Source organism: Dipodomys spectabilis, unplaced genomic scaffold, assembly GCF_019054845.1.
Source record: "Dipodomys spectabilis isolate Male_0828 unplaced genomic scaffold, ASM1905484v1 ptg000288l, whole genome shotgun sequence".
In the NCBI taxonomy this organism is placed as follows: domain Eukaryota; kingdom Metazoa; phylum Chordata; class Mammalia; order Rodentia; family Heteromyidae; genus Dipodomys; species Dipodomys spectabilis.
In genome coordinates this window covers 6,384,722-6,401,147 of record NW_024870965.1, presented here as the reverse complement: position 1 = coordinate 6,401,147, position 16,426 = coordinate 6,384,722, and the positions used below count along the sequence as shown (strand labels likewise).

At 54.3% G+C, this 16,426-nt stretch overlaps 1 protein-coding gene across 1 annotated transcript in view; it reads right to left on the bottom strand.

The window, feature by feature from the left end:
- The window catches only part of LOC122126727 (kinesin-like protein KIF26B), a 165,816-nt gene that overhangs the window by 24,088 nt on the left and 125,302 nt on the right, over positions 1-16,426 (bottom strand). Inside the window, exons 4-5 of the mRNA XM_042701190.1 lie at positions 8,132-8,289; positions 1,377-1,511 (exon numbers count right to left, since the gene is read on the bottom strand). Coding sequence (XP_042557124.1) covers positions 1,377-1,511; positions 8,132-8,289 — 293 coding nt within the window. The remainder of the gene's footprint in view (positions 1-1,376; positions 1,512-8,131; positions 8,290-16,426) is intronic.

The window sequence follows — 16,426 nt, the reverse complement described above, 5'->3', positions numbered from 1 at the left end:
CAGCCGCAGAGGGCTTGGCGGTCCTTAGTGGAGTTATGGGTGCGGGGAACACACTGGAAGAAGGGGCAGGACCGGTGCTGACTCAAAGGAAAAGGTGGAGCCACAGAGGGCTGTCTGAGCATCCCAACTAGAAGTTGGGTAAAATGTCCGAAGTACTCTCCTATCCTGGCCGACCCTTGCCAGGACCATGCCCCTAATAGGAAACGGGCTGCTGAACGCCAGCAGCTCACGCCTAGAACCCCAGCTACTCAAGCAAAGTCCACGAAACAGAAAGCCAGAAGTGGGACAGTGACTCAAGTGGTAGAGTGACAACCTCTAGCTAAGGAATGGTGCCCAGGCCTTGAGTTTGAGCCTCTAGTACTGTCACCAAAACAAACAAGCAACAACAAAACAAAAAGGACAAAAGAAAGGAAGGAAGGAAGGAAGGAGAAGCTTAGAGGGGCTATTTGCCTAGTGACTTGAATCACAATGGGATTTAACCTGGACTGTCCCCACTTTCTAGCCTTTTCTCCATGTCCTTCTTCTAGCTCAAGACCCACATCATCAAGATGTGCATGAGAACCAGGATGCCGGATGCAGGGGCCATGCCACAAGACTCCCTCTCAGGCTGGCGCATGCTCCTTTGTCTTCAAACATCCCCATTAGCCACCTGAGCAAAGCAATGCAAGTGATTCCCAGATGTGGACAAGCGCTTGCTAGCGGCCCAGCCAGCATGGCCACACAGGCTTGCCAGGGGCCCACGGTGGAGGGGGCCCATGGCCAGTGCTTTCCAAAACATGCCCAGGCCACCAGCTCAGGTGCGCCCAGCCCCTGGGCCTCCTGCTGCAGTGGGCCATACCCACAGCAATCAGCCCTGGTGGGGCAGCACACTGGCCGTGAGGGCCATCTGTCTATCTTGGGACTCTAACACAAGGGACGACAATGGGGACCTGGACCGCGGCATGTGTTCTCGGGGCCTTGGCTGTGGGTCTCACAGGCAGTCAAAGATGCACTTCTCCACCAGGAAAGTTCTGGGCCTGTGTCCTTGGGCTCAGAAGTCTGGTGGCACTAAATAGACACGTGGCCTCTTCAAGCCCCCTCTCACCTGTCACCGAGGGGAGACTGAGGCACATCACAGTCACAGAACCAAACATTTGCTGCCCCAGACGCTTGAGTAACAAGGCTTTGTTTTCTAACAAGTCCGTGAGTCTTCTCTAAGAACAGCAAAACTCAGACCTGTTAGGATTAAGAAAACCAGGGCAGGAGCTCAGCCTCCACGGAAGCTCAGAGGCCTCTCCTGCTGCCGTCTGCTGCCAGGGCAACTGGAGCCAGTCCTCAACTGTCTACACAGACCTCGCCTGGCCACAAGGGGCCTGGCTACATTAAGGACCACGCACCCCCCATTGGCCGCCCGGCGCCATGAGCTGGTGACATCCTTGTGCGCACTGTCCAACGAGTCCCACAGGAAGCTCAGTGGGAGCCTGGCTTCATGACGCAGGCAGGAAAGGGGCGCGTGGAAGAGGGATGTGGGGCTGAGAAAGGAGGGGACAGGGGAGGGACCACATGCTTCAGCCATGGATAAATCCAGAAACCAGAAGCAATGGCAGCAGCAAGGTGCTGCGGTGTGGAGACGGACAAGCCCTGGGGGTGTTTGGGTTGCTTCTAGGTTTGGGGCGTGACGGGCAAGAAGGTATTCTAACGATGAACACAGAGCTGGGACTTCACTGCGCCAGGCCCCGAGCTCTGCCCGTCTCTCCATTGAAGTGGCAACGAGACACCGGCCCTGACCAGCGCCATCTCCCTGTTCCTGTCCCACCTGAGACCAGCACCAGCGCGCTCCCTGCTCCTGCCCCTCGTGGGACCAGCTGTGCCATCCACAGGGTCTTCTCTGGCAGTGCTGCAGAGGTGTTTCTAACAGGAAGGTGCAAGTGTTCACAGGGAGCACTTTGTGTCTACTTCATGAGGACAAACCCCTCCCCCCTCTGAGGACCAGGGGACCCGGGGACAGCAACCCCAGTGGTGGCAGCAGCAACTGTCCCTCATTTCACCTCTGTCAAAAGCCACCCATGCACCCATCTTCCTACACAGCCTTGCTGCAGCCACTGACCCTGAGCCCCGTCTGCCGTCGGACAGTAAAAGCCAAGCTGGGTTTGCCTCGTGGCACTGACTTCTGGGGATCCGAAAGAGGTCCTACCCCGTTGCTTCACACAGACCATGGAAAAAGCCTCTCCCCACCGCCCCCCCCCCCGCCCCCGCTCCCATCCTGTTCTCTGTGCAGGCCTCCATCGGGGACAGAGAGATTGTTCCCGTGCTGCTGGCCTTGCTGGGAAGGCCTGGCTGTTGTTGATGAGAACAGCAGAGCAAAACAGTTCAGTGAGGATGGGGCAGGAGGGTGTGTGGGTGTGCATCCACACGTGTTTCAGAGCCTCTGTGTAGTACTGACCGGTCCACTTGGGGCAGGAGGGTGTGTGGGTGTGCATGCACACATGCACACGTGTTTCAGAGCCTCTGTGTAGTACTGACCGGTCCACTTGGGGCAGGAGGGTGTGTGGGTGTGCATGCACACGTGCACGCGTGTTTCAGAGCCTCTGTGTAGTACTGACCGGTCCACTTGGGGCAGGAGGGTGTGTGGGTGTGCATGCACACGTGCACGCGTGTTTCAGAGCCTCTGTGTAGTACTGACCGGTCCACTTGGGGCAGGAGGGTGTGTGGGTGTGCATGCACACGTGCACGCGTGTTTCAGAGCCTCTGTGTAGTACTGACCGGTCCACTTGGGGCAGGAGGGTGTGTGGGTGTGCATGCACACATGCACACGTGTTTTAGAGCCTCTGTGTAGTACTGACCGGTCCACTTGGGGCAGGAGGGTGTGTGGGTGTGCATGCACACGTGTTTCAGAGCCTCTGTGTAGTACTGACTGGTCCCCTTGGGGCAGGAGGGTGTGTGGGTGTGCATGCACGCGTGTTTTAGAGCCTCTGTGTAGTACTGACCGGTCCACTTGGGGCAGGAGGGTGTGTGGGTGTGCATGCACGCGTGTTTCAGAGCCTCTGTGTAGTACTGACCGGTCCACTTGGGGCAGGAGGGTGTGTGGGTGTGCATGCACACATGCACACGTGTTTCAGAGCCTCTGTGTAGTACTGACCGGTCCACTTGGGGCAGGAGGGTGTGTGGGTGTGCATGCACACGTGCACGCGTGTTTCAGAGCCTCTGTGTAGTACTGACCGGTCCACTTGGGGCAGGAGGGTGTGTGGGTGTGCATGCACACATGCACGCGTGTTTCAGAGCCTCTGTGTAGTACTGACCGGTCCACTTGGGGCAGGAGGGTGTGTGGGTGTGCATGCACGCGTGTTTCAGAGCCTCTGTGTAGTACTGACCGGTCCACTTGGGGCAGGAGGGTGTGTGGGTGTGCATGCACGCGTGTTTCAGAGCCTCTGTGTAGTACTGACCGGTCCCCTTGGGGCAGGAGGGTGTGTGGGTGTGCATGCACGCGTGTTTCAGAGCCTCTGTGTAGTACTGACCGGTCCACTTGGGGCAGGAGGGTGTGTGGGTGTGCATGCACACATGCACACGTGTTTCAGAGCCTCTGTGTAGTACTGACCGGTCCACTTGGGGCAGGAGGGTGTGTAGGTGTGCATGCACACGTGTTTCAGAGCCTCTGTGTAGTACTGACCGGTCCACTTGGGGCAGGAGGGTGTGTAGGTGTGCATGCACACGTGTTTCAGAGCCTATGTGTAGTACTGACCGGTCCACTTGGGGCAGGAGAGTGTGTGGGTGTGCATGCACACATGCATGCATGTTTCAGAGCCTCTGTGTAGTACTGACCGGTCCACCTGGGGCAGGAGGGTGTGTGGGTGTGCATGCACACATGCACGCGTGTTTCAGAGCCTCTGTGTAGTACTGGCCGGTCCACTTGGGGCAGGAGGGTGTGTGGGTGTGCATGCACACATGCACGCGTGTTTCAGAGCCTCTGTGTAGTACTGGCCGGTCCACTTGGGGCAGGAGGGTGTGTGGGTGTGCATGCACACATGCACGCGTGTTTCAGAGCCTCTGTGTAGTACTGACCGGTCCACTTGGGGCAGGAGGGTGTGTGGGTGTGCATGCACACATGCACGCGTGTTTCAGAGCCTCTGTGTAGTACTGACCGGTCCACTTGGGGCAGGAGGGTGTGTAGGTGTGCATGCACACGTGTTTCAGAGCCTCTGTGTAGTACTGACCGGTCCACTTGGGGCAGGAGGGTGTGTAGGTGTGCATGCACACGTGTTTCAGAGCCTCTGTGTAGTACTGACCGGTCCACTTGGGGCAGGAGGGTGTGTGGGTGTGCATGCACACATGCACGCGTGTTTCAGAGCCTCTGTGTTGTGCTGGCCGGTCCACTTGGGGCAGGAGGGTGTGTGGGTGTGCATGCACACATGCACGCGTGTTTCAGAGCCTCTGTGTAGTACTGACCGGTCCATTTGGGGCAGGAGGGTGTGTGGGTGTGCATGCACACATGCACACGTGTTTCAGAGCCTCTGTGTAGTACTGACCGGTCCACTTGGGGCAGGAGGGTGTGTGGGTGTGCATGCACACATGCACACGTGTTTCAGAGCCTCTGTGTAGTACTGACCGGTCCACTTGGGGCAGGAGGGTGTGTGGGTGCGCATGCACACATGCACACGTGTTTCAGAGCCTCTGTGTAGTACTGACCGGTCCACTTGGGGCAGGAGGGTGTGTGGGTGTGCATGCACACGTGTTTCAGAGCCTCTGTGTTGTGCTGGCCGGTCCACTTGGGGCAGGAGGGTGTGTAGGTGTGCATGCACGCGTGTTTCAGAGCCTCTATGTAGTACTGACCGGTCCACTTGGGGCAGGAGGGTGTGTGGGTGTGCATGCACACATGCACACGTGTTTCAGAGCCTCTGTGTAGTACTGACCGGTCCACTTGGGGCAGGAGGGTGTGTGGGTGTGCATGCACACATGCATGCATGTTTCAGAGCCTCTGTGTAGTACTGACCGGTCCACTTGGGGCAGGAGGGTGTGTGGGTGTGCATGCACACATGCACACGTGTTTCAGAGCCTCTGTGTAGTACTGACCGGTCCACTTGGGGCAGGAGGGTGTGTGGGTGTGCATGCACACATGCACGCGTGTTTCAGAGCCTCTGTGTAGTACTGACCGGTCCACTTGGGGCAGGAGGGTGTGTGGGTATGCATGCACACATGCACACGTGTTTCAGAGCCTCTGTGTAGTACTGACCGGTCCACTTGGGGCAGGAGGGTGTGTGGGTGTGCATGCACACATGCACACGTGTTTCAGAGCCTCTGTGTAGTACTGACCGGTCCACTTGGGGCAGGAGGGTGTGTGGGTGTGCATGCACACATGCACGCGTGTTTCAGAGCCTCTGTGTTGTGCTGGCCGGTCCACTTGGGGCAGGAGGGTGTGTGGGTGTGCATGCACACATGCACACGTGTTTCAGAGCCTCTGTGTAGTACTGACCGGTCCACTTGGGGCAGGTCCAGTGTCTCCTTTCTGCCCTTGGTGCATGAGCAAGGGTCCCAGGGAAGGCCGCCTCTGCCACAGTTTGCCTCTCCCAGCCTGGACGCCTGCTGGCTGGTTTGGAACTCCCCCTGGACGCATGTGAACTGGCGCCAGCCCACCACTCCTCCAGCCAATCTCATGACCACACCCTTGCCTTGCTCTACGAAGCTGCTGGGTTGAGTCCCAGCCAAGGAGATTCCTGCTGTACCTAACAGGGCTGCTGGTGGCCTCTGGGCTTCCTCTCTGCCTGCTTCAACACCTTCTTCAGACGTGTTTTGTGAGTCGGCTGAGTTTCTACAGAATTCTCTGAAGGGCTCTCAACTGAAGGTCTCAGGCTCAGAGAAGGTCAAGTTGGGCAGGCCGATGGCCATCACAGAACAGCATGCCTGCACAGCTCATCCCTCACCTCAACCTCCACCCCTCCCCGTGGGACAGCATCCTCCCTCTCTGGCGGGCAGTGTGCAATGCCAACACGCTCTCCTTCATCCTGAGCAAGTCGGGAGGGAGAGACCGCTGAGGGGCGGCCGGCTCCTCTCTGCCCTAAACCTGCAGGGTGTGGCTCCAAAGTCTTCAGCCCCCAGGCACATGTTCTGAGCATCTACCAGAGGCTGGGGTCTTATGAGCTCGTGACGTTCCCCATCATACACGTACACTCCCGCTCTAGATGGCCCAGACATGCCCGCCCCGGAGCTCGCACCCCTGCTGTGGTCCAGACAACACAGAGACTCAACACTCAGCACTCACCTCGGCCCCACGGCTGGCTGACCTGCTTATACCTACTCACTTCCCCCACATTCAAATCACACATGGGTGCAGAAAATGTGGTACCAAAGTACAACATGCCCCTCAAAGTCAATCTTCCACCAAGACCCAGGCACTGCTTCCTGGTGGCCACTGCCCTCTGTCTGCCCTAACTCGCTGCTTTCCTGGTCACAGGCCCTTCTTCCTGTCTCTGCTGAATGTTGCCAGTTGTGTGGATAAGAAAAGCTGTACTTTATTCCTTCTTAATGCTCCACAGGCCCGGGTAGTACTCAGTTAACTCTGGCAAGGTACTTTCTTTTTTTTTTTGTCAGTCGTGGGGCTTGAACTCGGCTTGGGTGCTGTCCCTCAGCTCTTCAGCTCAAGGCGAGCACCCTACCACTTGAGCCACAATGCCACTTCCAGTTTTCTAGTGGTTTATTAGAGATAAGAGTCTCACAGACTTACCTTGCCTGGGCTGGCTTTGAACCATGATCCTCAGATCTCAGCCTCCTGAGCAGCTAGGATTACAGGCATGAGCCACTGGCGCCCGGCTTGGCAAGGTACTTTCTAATCGGCCATCACCTAGGTGTTATCCTCATTCTACAGATGGGGAAGCTGAGGCAGGACTAGGCCTCTAACCCAAGGGTTCCGTTCATTCTGCATTCATTTACTGAAGGGCTGGAGAATCCAACCCCGAGAATATTTTCTAAGCTTAAAGACAGTCACAGAGAAGAAGTAGAGGAGTCTGTGTGGTTTCTATTTCTGGCTTTTCTATAAATTAACTCACAGTTGAACTTTTCTGGCCCTACATTTCCCATTCATAAGATAAGGAGACAGAATTAGATGGCCCTGAAACTCCTGCCTGCCAGCTGTCCTCTGTCTCCAGCCCCGTCTCAGCCACGTGGCTAAGACTAGGCAGAAGGCGTTGTTAAGATACCTTTCATTTTTGTTTCCCCCATTTTACAAAACTTTCTGAGATTCTCTAGATCATATTTGTATCTATCCAGCTAGTCTGTCAAGAAAGGGGGGAAATACCATCTATTTAACAGTCAATTCATTTGGCAATTCATTTGCCCAGGGAGGACCGTCTTCAGAGCTATGGGCTCCTACAGCACCGGTTCCCAGCCTACAGACATCTCACCGTGTGTAGAGATGCTTTGGCAGTCATGGGAGGGGAAGCAAGATGGGACTCCTGACAACCAGTGGGTTGAGGACAAAGAGGCTGCTAAACATCCTGCACATACACAGCAGTACACACCAATCCTGCACGCAAGCAGCAGCACACACCCATCCTGTACCCACGCGGCGGTGCGCACCCATCCTGTACCCACGCGGCAGTGCGCACCTATCCTGTACACACACACCCATCCTGTACACACACAGCAGTGCGCACCCATCCTGTACCCACTCCGCGGCGCGCACCCATCCTGTACCCACGCGGCGGCGCACACCCATCCTGTACCCACGCGGCGGCGTGCACCTATCCTGTACACACACAGCAGTGTGCACCCATCCTGCATGCGCACCCATCCTCCACGCACGTGGTGGTGTGCACCCATCCTGTACCCACGCGGCGGCGTGCACCCATCCTGTACATACATAGCAGTGTGCACCCATCGTGCAGCGTGCACCCATCCTGTACCCACGTGGCAGCGCGCACCCATCCTCCACGCACGTGGCGGTGCGCACCCATCCTGTACCACGTGGCAGCACACACCTATCCTGTACACACGCAGCCGTGTGCACCGCAGCTGTCTGTCGCATGAGGTCCAGGGTACCAACTCAATGAGCCAAGTCAAAGAACGGCCCCAACTCCCTCCTGTTCTCGCAGCTGGCCTGGTCCGCACAGGAGGTGACCAGCTGGGCACAGCCAAAAGAGGCGAAGAGCAGCGTATCTCTTACCTTGCAAAGAAGGACGCGGCCACGGAGGTGCCGGTGGGGGCCTCGCTGGAGGCCGGGGGGGCCGCGCCGCTGCAGGCCGAGGGCTTGTCCGCATTGTAGCAGTTCAGCACCGCTTCCGTCTGTCCCTCGCGGCCAGGCTCTGTCACCATCTGGGAGATCTGACGAGGAAAATGGACACAGCTCACTACCTGTGGCTACCCACGTCTCCTGCCCCCCCGCCAGCCGCTGGGGTGGAGGAAGGGGCCGCAGGGGACTGCTCCGGGCACCCACACTCAGCTCAGGCACCCGTGGCCACTGCCGCTTCTGGGGATATTCTCCCACACGGGAGCTGGGACTCCTCCTCCTCATTTAAAATAATGCAGTAAATAACCCCTGACACCCTGAGCTGCATTATGTCAGTGTCTCCCCTCCAGCTAAGGGAAGAGCATCACTCGCTATGCACGTGCCACGGCTAGGCAAACAACACCTCCTCCAGTGCTGCTTCTCCCCAGGAACGGCCTGACACTTCCAGGCAGGCTGGCAGGAAAGGCACAGTTGGATGAAGGGAGAAGCCAGCCTTCTTGCTATGTAGGTCAGCAAGACAAGTGCATCAGAGAAGCAAACAAGAGCCCAGCTACCAGGAGCTCCTGGAAGGTTGAGATCACTTCAACAGACTTCCTTTTCCTTCTGGCTCATTAGGATAAAGGGCCTCCATCGTACTGTAATGAATGCCTTTGAAAGCGAAGTTTCGGAGCTCAGTCCACATCTCCCCGCAGGCACAGGGACAGTCTCAGGATGCCCGGGGACAGGCCACGGACATACACTCTGCAAAGCGCGGCTCTGAGGCAGGTGGCCGGGTGGCCGAGGCAAGCCGAAGCATGCCGTCAGGAAAACCTGTTACTCTAAAACTTTAGTCTCCTTGCAAAATGCAAAGTGGTTTTTAATAAGGGGAGGACAGATACCACAGCTCCAAAGCTAACCTGCTCTCACCCTCAAATTCTAGGTAAAAAATGCTTCTATCCCTGCAGAAAACGCAAGCGCAGGAACGCAACAGGCAGGAGAGCTTCCCCCTTTGTAGCCGAACCTGCCCGCACCCCATCCTCAGCCCCAGAACATGAAAACATGGGCACTTCCACTGCTAGGAACACAGCCGTCCACGCCACGCCCCACCGACTCGAAACTTCTGTACTTTGGAAAGCCTTGGTATCATCCAGCCGAAATTCTGCCAACACACGCTTTCTTCCTCTCGTTCATTCACCGCACTGAGAGGAAACTTGACCCAAGTAAGGAAACTCAAGAGGAGTAGCAAAGGCAGCTGCCAGCTTCCAGAATGTTCCCTGCCCTCAATAGGGCAGGGACTGTACAGCCCCTGGAGCCTCCCTGGGTTTCCTCTGCCTCTTAGCCACACGCTGGCCCGTGGCCACACTTCCAGTACGAAGTTTGGAAGAAGGAACAGAAGTCTGTGGTCCTTGTCATGGCCGCTATCCTCCGCTGGGTGTGTGGAGGAAGGGAACTCACACAGAGCGCGGGTTCCAGAGCGGCCCACACCTTCAAATCCCCCTTCCCAGGTGTAAATGAGTCCCCGGGCCTGGACGTCTTCAAAGTCCAGTTTCTGGCCGCCTGTGGCAAGCAGCACGGGATCTTTTTTGCTGCCCTTTTCCTCTCTCCGCCACCCTGCCAGGTCTGGTGGTGTGCACAGCCGTGGACATTCTTGTCACATCAGAGAGGGTCCGGGCCCTTCCTTAGGAGTGCCTTGGGGGGACTGCATTCACCTTTTCAGTGTTCTTGCCATCTATCCTCAGAACATGTGCACCTGTGACCTCCCTGGAAGCCCGACCTGAGCCTGGCCCCCTCTCCATGACCCCCAAGCCCACCATCAGCCCTGGGGCAAGCTGGCCTTGAGTCACCCAGGTGAGTCCCCCTCCCCCAGCAGTTCCACCAGGTCAGGATGAGGTTCTTACATCCCAGAGCACCACGTTTGATTACCTTTATTATCTTAGCTTACCCTGGCTATAAATTTTATTAGCGGCCATAAAATTGTCCATCCACCACATCTGACTCAGTGACCTCTTGCAAAAGAGAATTCCACCACAGGCTGCGTGCCCGCGGCCCCTTCCCCTGACCCTCCATTTACAGCCTCGCCTTCCTCCTCCTCCTGCCTCCACTCCTGGGTGAGGAGGCCCCCGGGGGTCACCAGCCCTTATCAGGGCTTCAATCTGGCCCCACCTGGGGGCACGTTTGCCTTGATTCTTTGTGTTGCTGGAAAGAGAAGGGGCTGGACTGCCTGCCTGCCTGCTGGGGTGGGGGAAGGCAGAGTTCCAACATGTGCTGTGCCCTCTGAGGGATGTCCTGCCATCTCACGGCTGGCCCGCCCAGCCGAAGCTGGAGCGCTCGGGGTGCCTGCGCTCATCCAGCTCGCCGCAGTGCCTGAACAGCTCCCTGTGCATGCTCAGCCATATGCTGGCTGATGTGGTCGACATCACGCATATGAGGTGCCCTGCCCTGTCAGCGGGAGGACCCAGAGGCCCACGGCAGTGGGGGGACCACCGTGGACATTTAACTGTGTGCGAGGTCACTTGTCCTGTTATTTACTGGGGCAGCATCGGGATTTGAACACAGGACCTTTTGTTTGCTGAGCTGCCCCTCTACCCCTTGAGCCACACCTCTAGCCCTGTTTTTAAGTGACTACTTTTAGGATAGGGTCTCACTTCTACCACCGTCTACCTTCTCCAGGCTTCCTACCATTCCGGGCCAGCAGCCGGCATGTCCGGCTTCCTTCCATGGAGATGGGGTCTTACAAACTTTTTTGCGTGGGCTGGCCTTGTACCACAATCCTCCTGCTCTCAGCCTCCCAAGTAGGTAAGATTACAGGCATGAGCCACCAGAGCCCACCTTACACTGCCCTGCTTAATCCTGACAGCAGCGCAATGAGGTCAGAAGCCCTCTGGCCTGGAAGCAGCAGGGCATGGCTTCTTTCTTGAGCCTGCACTGGAGAGAGGCGCCCACCCACAGCTGGAACTGACAGCTCTCCAACTACGGCGGTCCTCCACAGGAGGTGGCTAACAGCTGAAGATCGGATGAAGAACATCGGATCCTTTGGATCAATGTCTCGATGGTGCTCAAGGCTCTCTCCAGCTAGCCTTTTACGATCAATGAAAACAGAGTCAAATGATCTGAGGCTCAGTATAACTACTTTCACTTTTTCAACTTATAACTAAGCCAACAGATGCAACAATCGAGCTGGCATCAGAACCCTACTGCCCTGGCACCGGCGGTGGGCAGTCAGCTACTCCTTGGTCCCTGCTTCCCCATGTTCAGATCCCCGCAGTGGCTCCCTGGGGGAGGTCATCCATGTTCCCCTGCCCAAAAGCTAGTGAGTGTCAGAACCCAGGCAGCCTGCCCGACCTCCCCGCCCCACAGTGATGACCCAAAACCTGGACTTAGGAAAGCAGAGTCTACTTTGACGTGCTGTTTGCTTTTGGTTTTTGCTGCTGGGGACCAAAGCCCAGGGCCCCACTCATGCCAAGATGTGCTGTGCGCCAAGCTCCATCCCCAGCCCTGTTTCTCTTCGCCACATCTACCCTCTGAGTGTGATGCTGTTGAATCTGCATGGTCTGGCAAGGCATTTCTCCTCCCCACCCTGTGCCCAGCATGGGCAGCTCCCAAGTCAGGGATAAAATGAGACAGGGTAGTTCAGTGTAACACTGGACTGGAAACCAAAACAGGACCATTTACAACCCTTCTGATTCCATGGTGACACTTCAGAGCTACAAACGAAAATCTGAAGATGATGACAACTAAAGGTTTCCGACCACCACCCCAAACTGCAGAATTGCTTTCTCTCAGTCAACTAACTGCCTCAGGAGGATGCCCCGCCCCCGGGGTGCCCAGCTCACCAGTCCCAGCTTCTGCTGACCAGCTGCAGACACGCCACATCCTACATACACTATAGCAGAGCTGCAAAGTCCCTCCATGCATTTCTAGAACAATATTCTGGGGTCCATGTGAAGCCATGGTGGCCCCGCCTGGTGAGGTCACACCTCGTTCGTGCCACAGCCCCTCAGTCAGCCCCCACTGACGCCTACCAAAAGGCTAGCCGTGGGACATCAGGTCTCTAAAATGCCTAGAAACCCCAGAAACAACATCTGCAAGGTAGTGCAAAACCAGGCCTGGGTTCTACCCAAATGGCCAGTTATTATGACTAAACACAAATCCACGGAGCTCTTTTCGCCTCACTCCCAACGTCAGAGACGTGCCACAGGAATGAGACAGAGACTGGCTCATGCACCTTCTCAACGGAGATGGCTGAGGATCCAAATCAATGCCTTAACCTCCCGCTGCAAACTCCACAGGAGAGGCAGACCATGTCACCAGATCATGACATTTTACATTGGATGGTTTTCTAAATGGGTGCAGCCACAAGATCTAAAGTATAAGTAAAATATGCTTATTTACATGTACACGTTTTCATTTTATATTTCACCAGGAAAAGTAACATTAACAATGCTTTTGGGGTCAGGTTCTGGTGGTACATGCCTATAATTCTCAGCCTACTCAGGAGGCTGAGATCTAAGGATCTTGGTTCAAAGCCAGCCCAGGCAGGAAAGTCCATGAGATTCTTATCTCCAATTAACCACAAGAAAATCAGAAGTGGAGCTGTGCCTCAAAGTGGCAAAGTGCTAGCCTTGAGCAAAAGGAGCTCAGGGACAGTTTTTGGCCGGCACACTGGTTCAAGGCTATTATCCTAGCTGCTTGAGAGGCAGAGATTGGGAGAATCACAGTTTGAGGCCAGCCCAGGGAAAAAGTTGACTCCAACTTCAACCAATAAAAAGACAGACATACTGTTGTTCTCCTATTACCCCAGCTATGTGGGAAGCATAAATAGGAGGATTTCTGTCCAGCCTTGCCTGCATACACACACACACACACACACACACACACACACACACACACACACGATCCTATTTTTAAAAATAACTAAAGCAAAAAGGACTGGGAGGATGACACAAGTGGTAGAGAACCTGCCTGGCAAGCATGAGCCCTGACTTCAATCCTTAGTTTCACCTCCTCCCAAAAAAAAACAGTGCTTTAGAAGTTTAGTAATATTTGTGTATTCTCTAAATAACCAAGCTTGGAATTCTCAAATTTAAAAACATTTTGATACTTTAAAATATGAGCATTTGTAATCCTAAACCTCACAAGTTGTAAAACAAATTCCAAAGTTAAGTTTTTGCCTTTGTTCAGATTTCTTCCAGTCCGCTGTACTATTTTCTCAGCACCCCATGCTTTTTGCATAGTTAAGCAAAGACAGGATTTGCTGTGTGAGGTGACACCAAAAACTGTATAATCTCATGTCTCTCCAGTAAATAAATACTCTGGGTTTCCTTTTTCCCATCATGACTGGAACATCCCTGCCAGGGTCCCAATTCCTTCACAGGGCAGTTCTGCTCAAATTTCTTCTCTGTTCATTTAAGATGCTGATTTTTCAGTCTTATTGTGCATGCTCTGGCTTTTCCCAGAGCTCAGCTGTACTTTCCACTTGCTGCAACTTCATAATACGGGTCAGGCTTCGCAAAGCCAATGCCAATTAGCTTACAGTAAGCAAATCCAACTCCCTTCCCCCCGCCAACAAGCCAGAGCCTTCCCCACACCCGGAGGCCCCCAGCCAGTGAGCTTTATTCTCCAACAGAGTGGACCTGCAAGTTCATCTCTTCCATATCTGCCCTTTTGTTGCAAACCTTGAGTCCCTGGAGTATGCCGTTTAAAATAGAGCTGATCTTCTGGGATTCTTGCCTTTCATACACACTTGAAAAGCTATTCATCAAATCCTGAGTTAGAAGAATGTACTGATCTTTAAAAAAAAATCATTCTTGTTGCAATTCCCCCAGATTGAATTATTCTGGGGAAAGCAGCGACATCTCAGGTAAGTCTGCCATCTTTCTACCCACCCCCCATGACCGTGTCCCAGCACGAAGGAACTTTAAAGTCTGCGTGGCTTCGATATGTGTGGGACAGTCACCCGAGCTGGCACTGGCTCTGAGATCCAAGGTTGCAATCAACCAGGTCATCTCTGAAAGAAATCAGCCCAAACCTGCCCTTTTCCATGCCGCTGGAGAACACCCAGCGCGTACTGACCCTTGGTCCACATGGAGAGCCACGTCTGCATTATGGAAGGTCAGCAGCAGGAGGGCAAAAGAAGGCTAGCTGTGGGGTAACTTTTACTCCCTGACAGTCTCTCAGTGGGAGCTGTGAACCGAATTACTTGGCTTTCTCCAGAACTCACCACCAGCATCAGAAGCACTGACAAGACTGAAAGAGCAAGCGTACATGTTGTCGTTGGCTTAAAACACTTAGCCTTTTTTTCTTCTAGAGCCTGAGATGAGGCCAAAATAAAGAAACCCATGCCCGTGCATGCAAAAATACACAGTGCATGTGGAGATGGACACACATATGCGAAGATGCATACGTATGTATACAGATACACACCACAGACACACACCTACGCTTGCAAATACACACACACACACACACACACACACTGCTCTTCCAAAGAAAGCAAAGTCAAACAGCATCCCTGAGAAAGAATGAAAACCATTCCTCTGAAGGACAGAATGCTGAGAAATTCTTTAGGAAATAAACAAAACCCCATTTGAGATGTAACAGACAGGACAAATAAGAGAATATCTCTGATCAGGTAAGTCCTACAAGGAGCACACAACATGACAGGGGCACAGATGATGGAAACATTCCCCCTGGTAGGCCCCCCAAAACAGGCAAGCAGCCAGCATAGCCCCAAAAAAGCCCAGGAAACTGAGAGAGAGAGTGTGTGTGTGTGTGCGCGTGTGCGCTTGCACGCGGGCATCAGGACTAAGGTTTGAACTCAGGGCCTCACAATCTTACTTAGCTGCTTCTGCTTGAGGCAGGCACTCTACCACTTGATCCATGATTCTACCTCTGGAATTTTTTTGCTAGTTATAATTGGGTATAATAGTTTCCTGGGTTGGTCTCCCCAGGCTGGCTTTGAACTTCAAGCCTCAGATCTCAGCCTCCTGAGTAGGATTGTAGGCAGGAGCTACTGGATCCTGTTCCTAGAATCTTCTGGACCATGAGTTTCTTGATGTGCAAAAACATCTAATGTCTACGATCTCAACTACAGCTTCCCTCCTGCCATGAAGCAGTGCATCTAGTAGTGTCTCAGAAGACCTTGGCCCAGAATTCACCAAGTGTGCACCACACCTGCCCAGTTTCTCAACTGCTTCAAGGTAGCCTTCAGCCCTATGTATCCATAATAACCCTGTCTTTCATTTTCTAGTTCCTATAACTGAAAACCTTTCTTGTTGTGTTTCCCGAGCCAGACTCGCTCAGGATAGTGGACTATCCATGTTTAGCTCAGTCACTGGGAAGGGAAAAGGTGGTACTTATGAAAGATGTGCTATCGTTGCGTTCTTGGGAAATTTCCCTGCAATCCAGGTCACCACGGGATTGGCCCCAGTGGAGGGTGAGAGAAGAAAAGGCAGCTGTGGGAAGGAAGAAGAGGCGTGGGCTCCGTCCAGCCAGCCTGCCAGCCCTGCACACAGGAGCCACTGGTACGAACCCATCGCCATCTAAAGGAACTTTGTTCTGTGTGTGCTTTGTTTAACTCCCAGAGTGGGAGATGGCCCACAATAAGCCACTTGAACCTCTTTCTCTGTAACTCTCCACTTGAAATACAGTATGTAGGAGTCCTTTCAGTAGTGGTTTGGCACTTTTCAGAGAAACAGTGCCCTCCCCCCCCATCCCCGAACCCAGAAGTGGCCCACGCAGCCCCACAAAGCCAGGGTGGCCTCCTCCCTGGCCTCCAGGCCTCTGGGGATGCTGGGGCCTCTCAACCCTCACAGTCCCTGCCTAGAGCCCCTGCCCTGGGGGAGCCCCAGTTCCCGGCAGATGACTGCACCTCATATCCAGTGCAAGCTGGAGTAATAAGAACAAACTCAGCTAAACGAGATTGCTCCTTCGTTTGCCATTATCATAAAAATTTTATGTCGGAACTAATAAAAACAGGCATTACGTGCAGTTACATGGGTTCACACAGGCACTAACAAACAGCAAGTTACACCATAAATCCAGTGATAGACACTTCAGAATAAATATTTTATCTTCCCCAGTGTTTCTGTTCATAGGCGGAAGGTGTGGGCATAGCCTAGGGCGGGTCTGAAGCCCTCACGTCCTCCAGATAGCTCTGTGGGGCCACAAAGACTCTTTCAGGGGTTCTAGGTAACTCTCGCAAATGTGTAGAGTTTTTTTTGTCAGTCATGAGGCCTGAACTCTGGGCCTGGG